Source organism: Capra hircus, chromosome 21 (assembly GCF_001704415.2).
Source record: "Capra hircus breed San Clemente chromosome 21, ASM170441v1, whole genome shotgun sequence".
NCBI classification, from domain to species: domain Eukaryota; kingdom Metazoa; phylum Chordata; class Mammalia; order Artiodactyla; family Bovidae; genus Capra; species Capra hircus.
This window is the reverse complement of record NC_030828.1, coordinates 61,029,500-61,044,005: the sequence shown is the minus strand read 5'-3', so window position 1 is coordinate 61,044,005 and position 14,506 is coordinate 61,029,500. Positions and strand designations below refer to the sequence as shown.

General features: G+C 38.8%; 1 protein-coding gene across 7 annotated transcripts in view; it reads right to left on the bottom strand.

Moving 5' to 3' along the window:
* The window catches only part of VRK1 (vaccinia related kinase 1), an 80,510-nt gene continuing 66,829 nt past the window's right edge, over positions 826-14,506 (bottom strand). For 6 of the 7 annotated variants that reach the window (XM_018066423.1, XM_018066425.1, XM_018066427.1 and 3 more), the window contains 2 exons: positions 6,276-6,366; positions 1,444-1,658 (listed from right to left, as the gene is read on the bottom strand). In XM_018066423.1, coding sequence (XP_017921912.1) covers positions 1,627-1,658; positions 6,276-6,366 — 123 coding nt within the window. In that variant the 3' untranslated portion in view covers positions 1,444-1,626. Of the gene's footprint in view, positions 1,659-6,275; positions 6,367-14,506 lie in introns of all 7 variants that reach the window. The other variant, XM_018066422.1, reaches the window with a different exon arrangement.

Here is a 14,506-nt window from a genome sequence, read left to right as displayed (position 1 = left end):
CCAACAGAGCAACATTCGAGAAAATGCCAGCACTTGTTAAAAACAATATGTGAGGAAATATTTGTTTTCTTAATATTTAACCAACAGGTTTTTGCTATGTTTTTGTGTTTTGAAAAATAAAAAGGCTAAGGCATATACACAAAAACACGCCACACACATTTTATCCTATTTTAAGCGTCAATGTGTTTGAAACAGAACTCGAGAGTTGATTTTAGGTGTTGCAAATAAACTTGAGTCCACAGCACTGATGAGTACTAAAATCCAGCAATCTACAGAAAACTGGAGGAGGTTCTGCCCAAAATCTAGTTCTCTATTTTGTAAAGACACAGAGCCCAAGAACTTCAGGAGGCATTTAAGATTAACCTTCAAAGGAAAGTTGCAGATCTGCTTTCATATTCCAATATCCAGCCACCACAGGGATAAACGCTTCGTGTGGCAACTAAATACCCACGTTGAGAGCAAAGGCTGAAGTCTTTGTGTTGGTTCGGAGCGGCTCAAACCTGGTACAACCCTGAGAATTTCTGGTGTGTCTACATCCACCTGTACTATTATTTAGTTAATATTTTCTTCAAATTAACTTGCTTTTAAAAAAAACTCTAATACCTAACTTCAGCCTTGCCCTAAGCAAGAGAAATTGCCAGTTTAATGTGTTATTTATATTCTGAATACATATTAAATAAACGCTTAAATATTTAAATAAAAGACCATCTAAAAACACTGTATAGTTTACAAGTCATAAGGCATTCCACCCTTAGAAAATCCAACCCGATTCCAATTTCTCTAATGAAGCAAATCTTGAAATTGTTTATGTTTAAATTCCAAGCTTTATTCCTAATGCAACTATAAAAAGTCCACATTTTAAAATTTCTAATCACTTAAACTCTAAAGTGTTTGGTTTTCTGTACAAATATACACTACAAAAAATAAAAAACTTGTAAGAAAAATAATCTCCTGTAAGTGAACAATAAGTCACATGTATATACTCGACAGTATTTCCTTAAAGGAAGCCAGTCTATAAAATCTTTGATCATGCCACCATGTGATAACTGTTTTCTTATCATACAGCTTGCACACTTAACTCTCATGTAATCTTTCAAATACATATTTCATTTCTCACTGATATACTTACTATTCTATGTTTTCTTCCATAATCCTTTCCCTCCTTTTTGTACCTCTCATTTCATACAGCAGGTGATTAATAAATGCTTACAAAACTGAACAAGATCAGTATAAACTAAAATCTTATGGTCACAACAAATTGTATATTTGTATCAAGCAAAAAAGGACCTTTATTTTAAGTTGTGTATTTCCTTAAAAGTAAGGCTTTTGTCGGACATTTATACTCTGGAAAACATACAACAATTAAAAAGTGCAAACAAACTGCATCGGACATCTTAAAGGGTATAACCTTAAAACTGTTAAATTTTATAAATTAGGCTTTAATAAATTGTATGCAGTATTTATTTTAAAAAGTCTGCTTTTCAAACACATAGGTACTTCACTGTTAGCCCCACTTCCACGAGACACACATGAAAATAAAACACTTAATACAGAAAAAGAGGAAAAGGTCGAATTGAAAGGAGGAAAGCCAAATGAAAGGAAGAAAAGAAAACCAGTTCACAATATTTACTTCTGCACTCTCTTTCTGGTTTTTGAACCTTGAAGAGAAAACAAAGAGATTTAAATCATTAATCATTAATTTACAAAAGCAAAATAACAAATATATAAGCATTTCCATATACACTTACTAATATTCAAAATCTAACTGACTATGATTTTGTGTAGTCAGTGGACATGAAATTCAGACACCAATTTATAACTGTTAATACCCTGAAAATCTTAGAAAATTGTTTCATTTTTTTTAGTGTGTCAAAAGACATGCTAACAAAGTCTACCTTCTACTTTGAGGTTATATGAAAATGCATCCACTGGTAAAATATACTCCATTTACACTGGTCATGAACTATTTCTCCCCCAAATTTTTATTGTGCAATTTAAAACATTAACTCCTAATATAAATCATAGCAACGAGGTAGGTGTTCCTTGGGGGAAAGCACCGAGTTACGCTATTAGGAAAAGCCAGGAATTTTGCCTACATGTGTTGCTTTTTAAAGCCTGCTCCCTCTATTCTTCAGGCAGGAGAGCAGTGGGCTATTCCGAAATGCAAAGTCTTGTCCACTAGCAATTAAGTAGATCCCAATCAAGTCGCCTTCTAGAAAAGCATCACATCTGACATTGGCCTAACGTGCCTTCGGACAGCTCCTGGGCTGGGAGAAGCCAGCGCTTCTTTATCCGGGGCACGCGGATCCGCCTCCCCAAGGAGACGCTGTCCCCCTACACCCCAGGCCACCTCCACCTCGAGCACAGCAGAGGCAGAAGGACGAGCCCGGCCCAATCAGAGCCGCCTGTGCTGGCAAGCGGAGTGTGCCTTCCAGGCCTCGGGGCTTCCTTCCGCCAGGAGAGAGCAGCGGAACCAGGGTGAGGGCAGCGAGGAGCCCGCAAGTGATCAATGAGCACACTGAACAATAAAGAGATCAATATTTCTTTTCTGAAGTGAACAAAACATCCTTTGAATCTAGGACAAAATATCTACCACACATGTCTAATCACACACAGTTTCTAAAGGCTTTCTGATTACAGGTTTATTTAGATACTTAATTGGAAGATCAGGGTTTTTTTTAATTTTTCCAGGTTCTAGTTTCTATTCAGTCGTCATACATTTCAATTCATGCAAACTTTAATCTTATATAAATGCCTTTTTTTTCACCACCACTCACAGTGCCCAGCCTATATACTCTGGTGGGCTTAAGAGTTTTTCTTCAATTTTTGTGATATGGCCTTCTTTTAAAAATATGCCAGGGCAGATTTTTAGGTTTTTACTATTATAACTTTGAAATTAATTTTGCATAGAAAACTGAGACCGCTGTGATTGTCTGAAACTGGCATAATAGAATACCACAAAATCAAGGTCAAAGGGAATACATCTCCCTTTCAATAAAATCTGAATCTACTGCCACATTACAAAGGACACTAAGGTTAACAGTTATAACTACTTTCTCATTAATGTCCTAATTTGACATTCTACTCTTAGATTAAATACCACTGCTACTTATCCCCATTCAATCTAGATTTCAAATTTTCCACTGCAACTAAAAATGCTATCACCACCTGGAATTTATTATATAATAAGTATTATGCAACTTAAGATACCTTGCTACAGGTATCAACTCAAAATGGCTCCTAATAACAAATTCTGACTGTTTCAAGAAAAAACCTATTTCTCCTCCAATCCCTTAAAATATATACTCATTTTCTTAATATTTTACTATGGGTAAAAGGCCCAATCATAAGACTAATGTGTAAAATCTAACATTTGAAAACTAAAATATACAAGATTGGGATACTCTTCTATGATGCAGAAGGGAAAAAAAAAAGTGGGAAATTTCTTTGCAGGGTGCCTTAGAAATATCTCTTCCTTTACTAGACCATAGCTCTTCAAGGGGTAAACATGTCATGCTTTCCTCAAAGAACCCTCAGGAATAGTCCAAAGTCCAAGGTACTTCAAAAATACCATCACCAAGAGTAGGCTGTTGAGTACTGTCTATTGTATGAACAGTAGGGACAAAGTATACTAGCCATAAATATCATGGCTATATTAACTAATTGTTAGTGCAGTTCTAAAATATTGGCATGGTTTTGAAATGCCAGAATACATGTGGTTTTTTTTAAAGGTTTATCATTTTGTGGGGGAAAAAAATTACTTGCAGCAAATTACCAAATTTCCTCAATTGGTAAAAATTATGCCTTGCATAAAAATAAAAGGATTAGAGGCCTCTGTTCTTCCTGAAAACCACCCCGTCACCCCCTCTCTTTCTTCAAGAAAACCTACACAATACACATTTTGAAAGCTTTCAGAAAGTGTTCTTACACAATAGACCCCCAGCTAGTCAAAATGAGTTTAGGTGTATCAAGAAAATTATACACATTTTTAAAATGGTCTAAATAGATATTAAAGGAAAGTTGCTCCCATTTTGCTAGGCACAGCATTCTGAAAGATCACACAGTGAGAAAAATCTCTTACCATATTGTAAACCATAAATTGTGTTTGAAAATAAAATTGTTAATGAAGAAACTGACATTTCTAAAGCAGCTGTTAGAGGTAACCATTCTTGAAACATGTTTCTGACACAAAATCTTAAAGCTCTAGAAACACAGAATTCACTGAATCGTATTATGTTATTTCTTTAAAAAACTCAAATGTAATAATGTGCCTTCTCCTTCAAGTTACTTTAAATTGATGAATACAAATACATACATTTTCATGAACCCCTGGATGGATTTTTTTCTTTGCAAGAAGCAATAACATTTTACTATCTCAGGTAAAATTTCTCTCATTTATGAATATTTAGATAGCAAAATACCTTAACTAGTCTTATATTTTAATGGAGAGAAAGAATTACAATGGGAAAATAACAGCATTTAATTAAAGCAATTCAGAGTTTATATGAGTAGAAGAGAATCTATTATCTTTATTTTTTTAACATCAAAAAAATCTGGATTGTTCTTAGTGATGGAGTCTGTTCTCTTCTTTTGTCATTAATAAATAAAATAAAGATACTAATATATTTTCTTACAGTAAAAAACCATCAGTATAAGGATCTTAAATTAAAATTTTAGGTATAAAAAACACTTTTCATAATTACAGTCAAACTGAAAATCAGCACCAAAACAAATATCTCAGATGCTCATTAAGCAAAGTTCAGGGAACAAACGACCCTCAGGCATGAAGGGAGGCAGGAGGCTTCCCCAGGCACAGCTGGGAACTGGCTTCGGTCTACATGGGTATCAACCTTACTATAACAACGCAGGCCCTCTCCTAAACTAAAATTGCCTGTTTTAAATGTAAGGGGTTTCTTTAGGTAAAAATATTGCTCGATTGTTATAAATGCTCCTTAATTTGGCTCCCAGTCTCCATCATAGCTGTTGCCACTAGCCTCTGGCTGAGACATACTTCCATGTATTGCTCCCTGGGAATCCTCACTTTCTAATAACAAAATGAACAAGACAGGGGAGGGGGAGGGAAACAAAAACAGGAGGGAATGGGAAGACGGCAGCGGAAAAGTGAGAGGCACTGTTTCAGAGCCTTTAGCGTCCAGAGCGATGCTATACACTCCCTCTGCAGGTGCCCCAAGGGTTCTCTTGGGTAAATTCAGATAAACCTAAGGACAAACTATCCATAATACACAATGAAGAAAATGATCGTAACATCTGAAGGTGATTCTCTCTCGAAAGTCAACTTCTGCCTTCCACAAACATGCACCAGTGCTGCTTGTCAAAGGGAAGGAAAACTACAGCACTGGCCTGGCTCTACAGGGCACTGACACTTTGATGAAATTTTTCCCAAAATAAGCCTTTTCTTTCAGAAACCAGAAATATTTCAGGGCCAACAAACTAATAAATAAAAGGCAGACATAGAGGAGAGAGATTTGGTGTGGGGGCGGGGGGGCGGGGCCTGGGGGCGGTGAAGAATGGTACTGTAGCCAGCTCTGAATCTCTCCTCAGCGAGGCAAGCAAACCATCTCTCATGAACCCTGGAACATTCCCCCCGTTTTCTGAGCCTCACAGGTGTGCCTACACACCACAGGCTGGCCATTCACTAACCAGACCAAAGTCCCACCTCGTCTTGCCCTTTGCAGATGCTGCCTTGCTAAGGTCACTTCTGGAAGCCATGCTCTCAGAACCAGTGTAGGAGTCACTGAAGAAATGACTTTATACTTTGCTTCCTGCTTCAAGAGCTTGGAAAAGCGATGATTCAAGGCTTTAATTCCTTGCAGCCCAAGCTGTTGACAGAAGAGTTGGCAGACCCTGCGGTAAGCCATGTACTAACCACCTGACCTGACATGGCCCTTCAAGCCCAGAGTTCTATGGTGAAGTGTGGGCAGCCAGACAGAGAGCAGCCAGAGAAGTAAGTGTTCTGGTCTCCACCTCTAACCCTTCCACAACATTCTGTCATGTGAATGCTCTGTGTATTGGGCTCTGTATCTGCAAAACGAGACCAACTTCTGGTCCCAACTTCAGGATTACTGGAAATATGATGAGAGTATATAACACAAAGCATGAACAAGGGACAATGTGATGGATGGTGTCTAAGACCTTTTCTTACTTTTTAAAATTATACAGTGAGAATGTTATGACCCAAACAGTTAACCCTTTATTCCGTGGGAAGAAATGAAATTTGCGTTTATTATATAAGAACTAATAGACCGTCAGCTTACGGGTTTGCGTGGCCTCTTCTGTCTGTTTATCCGAGCATTCCATCTCTTCAACACTACATTCTACGCTTTCCTCAGCTTCTTTCTTTCTCTTCTTACATATAAAAATTAAAAGAAAGAAAAAGAAATGTCGCATGATGGTTAAGTAAATATACAAGTTTACCAGATATTAGCATGAATGTATCTATACAGGATTGAACGTGCCAAAACATACAGGAGAATATACGCAGCTTCATGGGTGGGAGTCACCTAAGGAAGGGGTAAGGCATGAGAGAAAATGTGGTTAAGAGAAACTTTACCTATATAGTTAGCACAGGAATGGGTACGTTTGCTATATCCACCTTTTTATGCTTAAAATTTATCATTGAAAGTCATGTTTTAGCCACCTGGACTGACTATACAGAAACCCTTTTTGAAAGCAGAGTGTTTCACAAATTTGATACCACGGCTTGCTCAAGCCAAAAATACTTTTGCCATTTTACACTGTGGAAGCAGGGGTCGGGGGTGGGGGTGGGGGAGTAAATTCATTTAATAGGAAAATATATACCTGGCCCATGTATTGCATCCGTGGTTATACTGTATAAGTTGGTTGGAAAATTGCATTAATCAATCATGGCAAACTTCCAATAAATTTTTTTTTTTAAAGTTTAAGGCCATAAACCTTACTGTAAAGGAAGAGTCTTAAAAGTATACAGTGCTCCTAAAATCTCAGAAACAGAATGGATCTTCTAATACTCTCTCAGACCTTTGCTGCTTTCTATGTACTTTTCTAGGCAAGTGTTATTAATACTTAGGAGCTAAGGGCTACATTCTATCACACCCAATTTTTTCCAAATGTTCATATAACTTATTTTTCTTACTTTCTATCACAACTATAGTTTCTAACTAGTTCAATACTGAGTAAAACATTAAAAAAAATTTTTTTTTCTTACTTTCTTAATTTTATTTTTTATTGAAATACAGTTAAGTTACAATATTGTGTTAGTTTCAAGTATACAGAAAGTGATCCGGTTATTTTTTTTTAATGGAGGAAAATTACAATGTTATGGTGGTCTCTGTTGTATATCAACACAAATCAGTCATAATTATATACATTTGTTATTATTTAGTCGCTAAGTTGTGTCTGACTCTTTTGTGACCTCAGGAACTATAGCCCACAGGCTCCTTTGCCCATGGGATTTTCCAGGCAAGAATACTGGAGTGGGTTGTCATTCTTCTCCAATCATATATATATATATATATGTATGTGTATATATATATATCCTCCCTAAAATTCATAACATCTCTATGTGGGTATACCTATAGAAGGACATTAGTAATGAACCGAAAACTTTGTTATTTTTCATACAGCTATTATCCCATGTAGTCTCAAATTTAAATGCGTTGAAATCCACATCAGAACTCAGAGCTTCTCTTGGCTTCCTAAAGTAAGTCTGTAGCATTTAGGAAATCATCTGATACCTCCCAAATCTCAGAGATCACAGCACATCAGAAGGTCCTCGTTTATATCTTCCTAACAATTCATTTTAAGTTAAACTTTGTTGAAAAAATAATTTTCCCAGCTTCAGGCCATACTGTGTACAGCTATGAAAGAGTGTATATAATGCCTGCTGACAGGACATGGTTCTTTTTCCTAATGGCAAGCATGGGTTCCGTTCCACAGACAACTACAGGGAAAGCACAACTCTATCCAAATGACATCATCTTAAAACCGCCAAATGGTCAGAACTGTTGTTATCTATGTACCACAATTAATCCCACTGTTTCAAAACACGCTGAGGGTGGCTGTGGAAAGATGAGAACTCAGACATACCCACCATGGTTCTGAAGAAAATGTGTTGCAAATATAAAAATAATATCCTGACTAAACCTTAAGAAACTTTCAAAGGCATTCATTTAGCAGATTTGTATATGGAGGTATTGCTTCTCAAAAGTAGCTGGAAGAGGGGCTGTAACTTCACGTAAGTGATGAGAGAAGGGGAGAGTGCCTCACATCTTTCTTTTCCAAAGTGTTGCTTCATGATTACCATCTAAACCCTGCTGGGCTGAACAGATTGGTTCGATAATTACATACAATAACTGCAGTGGGCAGGTAACCCTCAGCTGGCACGGGGCAGCTCCCCTGTGAGAACTTCCATATGCAAACTGCACTGATGGAGCGCATTAGGTGCCTCTCTCCTGCCGGTGCACAGGCCTGATTAACGCCAGCCAAGACTCCAAGGTTAGCATGTCAGCAGATTTGTGATGCATTAGGCAGGAATAAACACAGACACTTTTGTTTGTTCGGACCAAAATTAAGGAGGAATATTTCAGTACTATGTTGCTTTCCATACAGGAGAGAATGCATTTTCCAGTTTTAGGAGGGCAGATTTTTAAATGCTCATTATAAAGGGAGCTATCCAATACGTTATACCCAAGAACCCAATGCATTCATCTTGTTTTCAAGCTTATGTAATAAGTAGGAGCTTTCTTTATCCCCATGCAGGTAAATTACAGAGGAATGAAAATCAGACAGTATTCAACCAACAAAAGAAACACCTGTGTTTGAGCAGGATGCACTGGGGAAAGCACTGAATTTCATGAATCCACGCTCCAGTTGGGTGTCTCCTGCCCAACTCCTCTGACAACGCATACAGTAAAGATGGAAAGGACCAACGGTCTACAGACTAAGACCAATTAACAACAAAAAGAATATCTAAGTATGTTACTCATTTTACAAGGGAATGAGTAAACTTCCTGATAACGTGCTGCCAGCTTCTTTCTCCCGATATCACCAAATGCTTCACTTTGTTACCTGACAGCGTCCTGGGCTTCAGACAGTGCATTATTTTGGTTCTCTGTGAACAGAAAACAACTTCACAAAGTGTGCTGAGCTCTGACTTTGACATATTCCATATCAGGTCTCACAGGTCCCTTTCTTTACATTTATAAACAAAACCAAAATATTACAGGACATACAAGAGTAATTCATAAGCTTAGGATAAGGCTTTCTTTTAATTCAGCATGGCTAGAATATCTTTTAAAAATCAGGTTTATTTCAAAGGGCATGAGTGCATACATTACACATTGTATTTCTGAAGTGCCTAGATATGCTGGCTACAACTTACTTAATTAGCAGCTTCTCACCTCTAATTTAAAAACAGGAAGACAAATCAGCTAGATGCACTGAACTGATAACTTACTAACAGTCTAACTGAATGGAGGCCAGTAAGCTGTTTTAAGGAAAAAGAGAAGAAAAGTCTTCAGAGACAAAAACCAAGGACCAATTCTTTGCACCCCAACTCAAACATCCAAAGTGAAAGTGAAGTCACTCAGTCATATCCGACTGTTTGCGACCCATGGACTGTAGCCCACCAAGCTCCTCTGTCCATGGGATTCTCCAGGCAAGAGTACTGGAGTGGGTTGCCATTTCCTTCTCCAAAGATAACTTCTAAATGCTTTTAGCAGCATCTAAGAGAAGACAATCAAATTCATGGTTACAGCAAAGGAGATGTGTGCTCAAGGACTGTTATTGGGTTTTTTCCCTGCTTATTACAAAAGTCATAAATGTTTATTACATGGGACTTCCCTGGTGGTACAGTCAATAAGAATCCACCTACCAATGCAGGGGACACGGGTTCGATCCCTAGGTGGGGAAGATCCCACATGCTGCAGAGCAACTAAGCCCGTGCCACAACCACCAAGTCCGTGCTCAAGGGCCAGGAGGCCACAACCACCAAGTCCGAGCTCGAGGGCCCGGAGGCCACAACCACCGAGTCCGTGCTCGAGGGCCCGGAGGCCACAACACCGAGTCCATGCTCGAGGGCCCGGAGGCCACAACACCGAGTCCAAGCTCGAGGGCCCAGAGGCCACAACCACCAAGTCCAAGCTCGAGGGCCCAGAGGCCACAACCACCGAGTCAGTCTGCTGCAGCTACTAAAGCCCGCGCGCCTACAGCCTGTGCTCTGCAACAAGAGAAGCCATGACAATGAGAAGCCAGTGCATCACAACTATAGCGTAGCCCCTGCTCGCTGCAACTAGAGAAAGTCCATGCGCCGCAATGAAGACACAGTACAATCAAATATACACAATTTTAAAAAAATTACTGTTCCCTCTATTCTGTTCCCTCCCTTCCTCATAGGAAACCGTATTTTTAAAAAGTGTTTCTTAAGGAAACTTAGAATGCACAGCTTAAAAAGTTTAAATGTTTGCTATTGCACATGTGTCAAAGAAAGAACTCTACACACAAACATGAGATTGCAACAGACAGTTAATCTTATTGGACTTCTTTGATTAAGGCCACTGAAATCATCAGGCAAATGTAGACACTTTACAAATTACTATTATATTCCTTAATAGTAGCCAGAAATAGAATATTTGTTACTAGTGGTAACTAAAAGGAAAAAGACAGAATGTATCTTCTGTGACAGTAAAGAAACCTATGTGCTGCTGCTGCTAAGTCACTTCAGTCGTGTCCAACTCTGTGTGACCCCATAGACGCAGCCCACCAGGCTCCCCCGTCCCTGGGATTCTCCAGGCAAGAACACTGGAGGGGGTTGACATTTCCTTCTCCAATGCCTGAAAGTGAAAAGTGAAAGGGAAGTCGCTCAGTCGTGTCCGACTCTTCGCGCTACACCACAATATTTATAAAACCAGTGGATCTTAGTTAAATTTCACTATCTAGGCAGAAAAAACTGAGGCTGGGACAGAAGCAAAGCTGGGAGAACTCGTTCAGTATTTCAATCTGGTGGGGTAAGGCCGTGAGGACTCAGAGCTCATGGTTCTTATCAGAACTTCCTTCCACAGGACCATACTTCCTCCCACAAGACTTTTCAGAGTGACGTGGTGGTCACCAATTGCGGTGCTTTCACTGTAACAGACCCCTTCCTGGAGAGCCAGTGAGCACTTGCATTCATGTGTTCCTGGCCAGCCACTGCCCACGCCCTTGCTACCTGCTCTCCCACCCAGGACCGAACCGCCATCATGCATGTTACACACGCATCCGTATCTAGGGGTCTGCACCTGTTGAGCAAACAGTCCACTACTACAGTGAAAACAAAGAGCTGACGATGCACGCCCCTTAAAAACCATGTAAATGGACATGGAGTAATTCTAGAGATGTTTTGAGAAAAAGTAGGAAACGATCAGACATAATGGAAAAGAGAAGAGATGAAAAGATGGGAGGTGGGTTAGGAAATAAGCCCGTGGCTTAAGTGAAGGGCAGATGAATTTAAAGAATGGTCTAAATGTTACAATACATCAAAGTGATTTATTATTTTAAATGAGTCTGTGTGTTAAAGGTTGGGATAAGAATAACACATGCTGTAATTTCCTTCCACAGTAACCTTGATTCTACTGGAAAAGAGGCAGGAACCCCATCATGTATTTTCTAAGCACCTACTGCATACCAGGCTTCCCTGGAGATCCAGGTTTGATTCCTGGGTTGGGAAGACCCCCTGAAGAAGGGACAGGCTACCCATTCCAATACTCTTGGGCTTCCCTGGTGGCTCAGATGGTCAAGAATCTGCCTGCAATGTGGGAGACCTGGGTTTGATCTCTGGGTTGGGAAGATCCCCTGGACGAAGGCATGGAAACCGATTCCAGTATTCTTGCCTGGAGAATCTCCAGACAGAGGAGCCTGCGGGCTACAGTTCACGGGGTCTCAAGGAGTCGGACACAACTAAGCAACTAACACTTTCACTGATAAGAAGTCATTTCAGAGTTCCATAAATGAGTCCAATGTAACCACACATATAGAGAATTTCACTCTGTGAAGTATTAATTCATCTGTAAAGTGACAAAGGCAACACGACATGGTCAAACCCTGATCTTCCTTCCATGGCTAACAAAATGTGGAATATCTACGTCCTTCACCAGTTCGAGCTACCACATTCTTATGCCATGAAGAATGAAGCACTGCCTGTAATTATATGAAAATGGTGCAGCAAAGATCACTGCTAACTCATGAGTTAGCAAATAAAACCAATGCATCTGTAAACTCTGTCAGAATACATAAACAAGTGGAAACACTGCAACTCGGTGGCAAGCACACATGATTGCTTGCTCTATGGGCAACACATTTTTTAGCAAAAACTGCTTTCACAAAGTAGGCATAAACGTCCACTTGCTTATCTGGAGCAAATACTGTCACCCACACTCTTAAAAAAAATACAGCCACTGAGCAGTTAACGAGCTGAAAAACAAGCTGACTCTGAGCACGTGATCTTCAAGGAATACTACATGACTGAGAACTTACTCTCATCAAGTAATAAGGGCAATCACAGCCTGGCAAGATCTCCCAATATAAGCACTTTGGGAAACAGTAAATCCATCTTCCACAGAGTTGGCAACAATGGCTTTTTGAGACTCTATCATCACTCACATCACAAGCACCAAAAATATGATCAAACTTGTGATCACTGAACAACTGAGAGCTGTATCCAGACATTCAACAAGCACACGTTTAAAGACTAACACACGACAGTACTCTCTTCTGTGTTGGAATTAATATGACCTGAGGCTTCCATGACCTGTACCATTAACGTCAAAACCTCCAGCAAAGTCATGGTGTTTCAAGGGCAACTTACCGGGAAAGGCAAATGCATAGCTAGTGATGCTTTAATTGTCTTTAATATTTTATATCTAAAACCACTAGGAGATTTTCAAGTGCCTTGAGTTCATATGAGGGAAAAAACTATATAAATGCATAATAATACTAATAATTAATGGTTATATGGCCCTGAACAATTCATCTAAGTTCCGATTTTCACTTTCATCATTTGTAAGCAGATATATATATCATATCAGTGCTGTAAAGTATACGCAAAATAACGTGAAAGTACTGATAGACTACAGAGTACTACATAAATGTTCAAAGGAGACCCAAGGTTGATATAACCAGCACTGAGCACTATCAAGTCCCCTGGGTAAATTTCAAACTAAGAATTAAAAGCACAAGACTCTGAAGTTGTAATGTTGCAAACTAAAGAGACCAATATTTATAAAAATACATATTTCAATGAAAACCAAATCCTCTGTAGGTACTGGTGGGGAATTAAACGTTCTCAAGGCATTCATGAACAAGTTTCTTAAAATAAACCAGGCTGCATTAGAGTTCCTATGAAAAACAGACTGCCTGACCTCCCCCCACAATACATCTATGCCACAACATTTCTAATTCCTAAGCAACATGGGTGAATGGTGAACACAGAATCCTCTGGCACCAGAAGTCCTCTGCTTTACATCAGCTGCCTAGGTCCTTTAGCAGCAATTAACAGCTTGAGGAAAGAAAGTTAACTTCAAACTCATTAATTTAACCATTTTTAATATGAGTGAGTTATGGAGCTCCAGTTTGGAACCTTTATTTCATAGCAATTATCATCTTGTTTTTCTTGCAAAATCAACTTTTACCAATTCCCCATCATTTACTATTCCAAACAATCAACTTGAACACACATACTCACCAAGTCAATGTAAGCCAGTCTTCGTTCACATCTGCCTCATATACTTGATTGCATAAACTGAACTTTAGTGATATATGATTTTAGTTCAAAAGGTGTTGAAAGAGTCAAATAAAAGTTATTTGACTCTTTATTTTCTTGACATCAAGACACCAGAAAGACTTGAGAAAATGCACTCAGTGAAACAGCATTACTGCTGCAGTTAACACTTACTCATCAATCATGTGCTCAGCACTGTTCCAAGCACTCTCTAAATCTCATTTAATCCACATAACAATCTTATGAGCACGACAGGCAATATTATTATTTCCACAGAAAGATAACTTCTAAAAAACTCATCCCTTATTAAAAATAAATTCACACAAATGTTTAATATAATTCCTAAAAACTCGTCATGATATCACAGAAAAATGGAATCTTGGTCTAATACTGTCTTTTGAGATCTAAGTTTTGAGCATATCTTATAAGCATATCTGTTTATTATGTCCAAAAATAAATCTCCCTACGTACCATTCAAAGCACTTATATGATGCCAAATTTCCTTTTCTATCTCTTCCAATAAAAATTAAAACATGGCATGTATGAATAACTGCCTATGAATACAAAATGGTCATGAAGCTGATAAGTGCTATTATTTAAACTCTTTCCAGACTTAAATGCCCAATACCTGCTTTGTCTATTTGCAAAAGGAATGCTTTCCACATGGAAGTTAGAATTCTAAGATACTCAAATTTTGGTTGGCAGTGGTTCTCAGCTATGCCTGCACAACATAATCTCCCTAAAATCCTGAGGCCT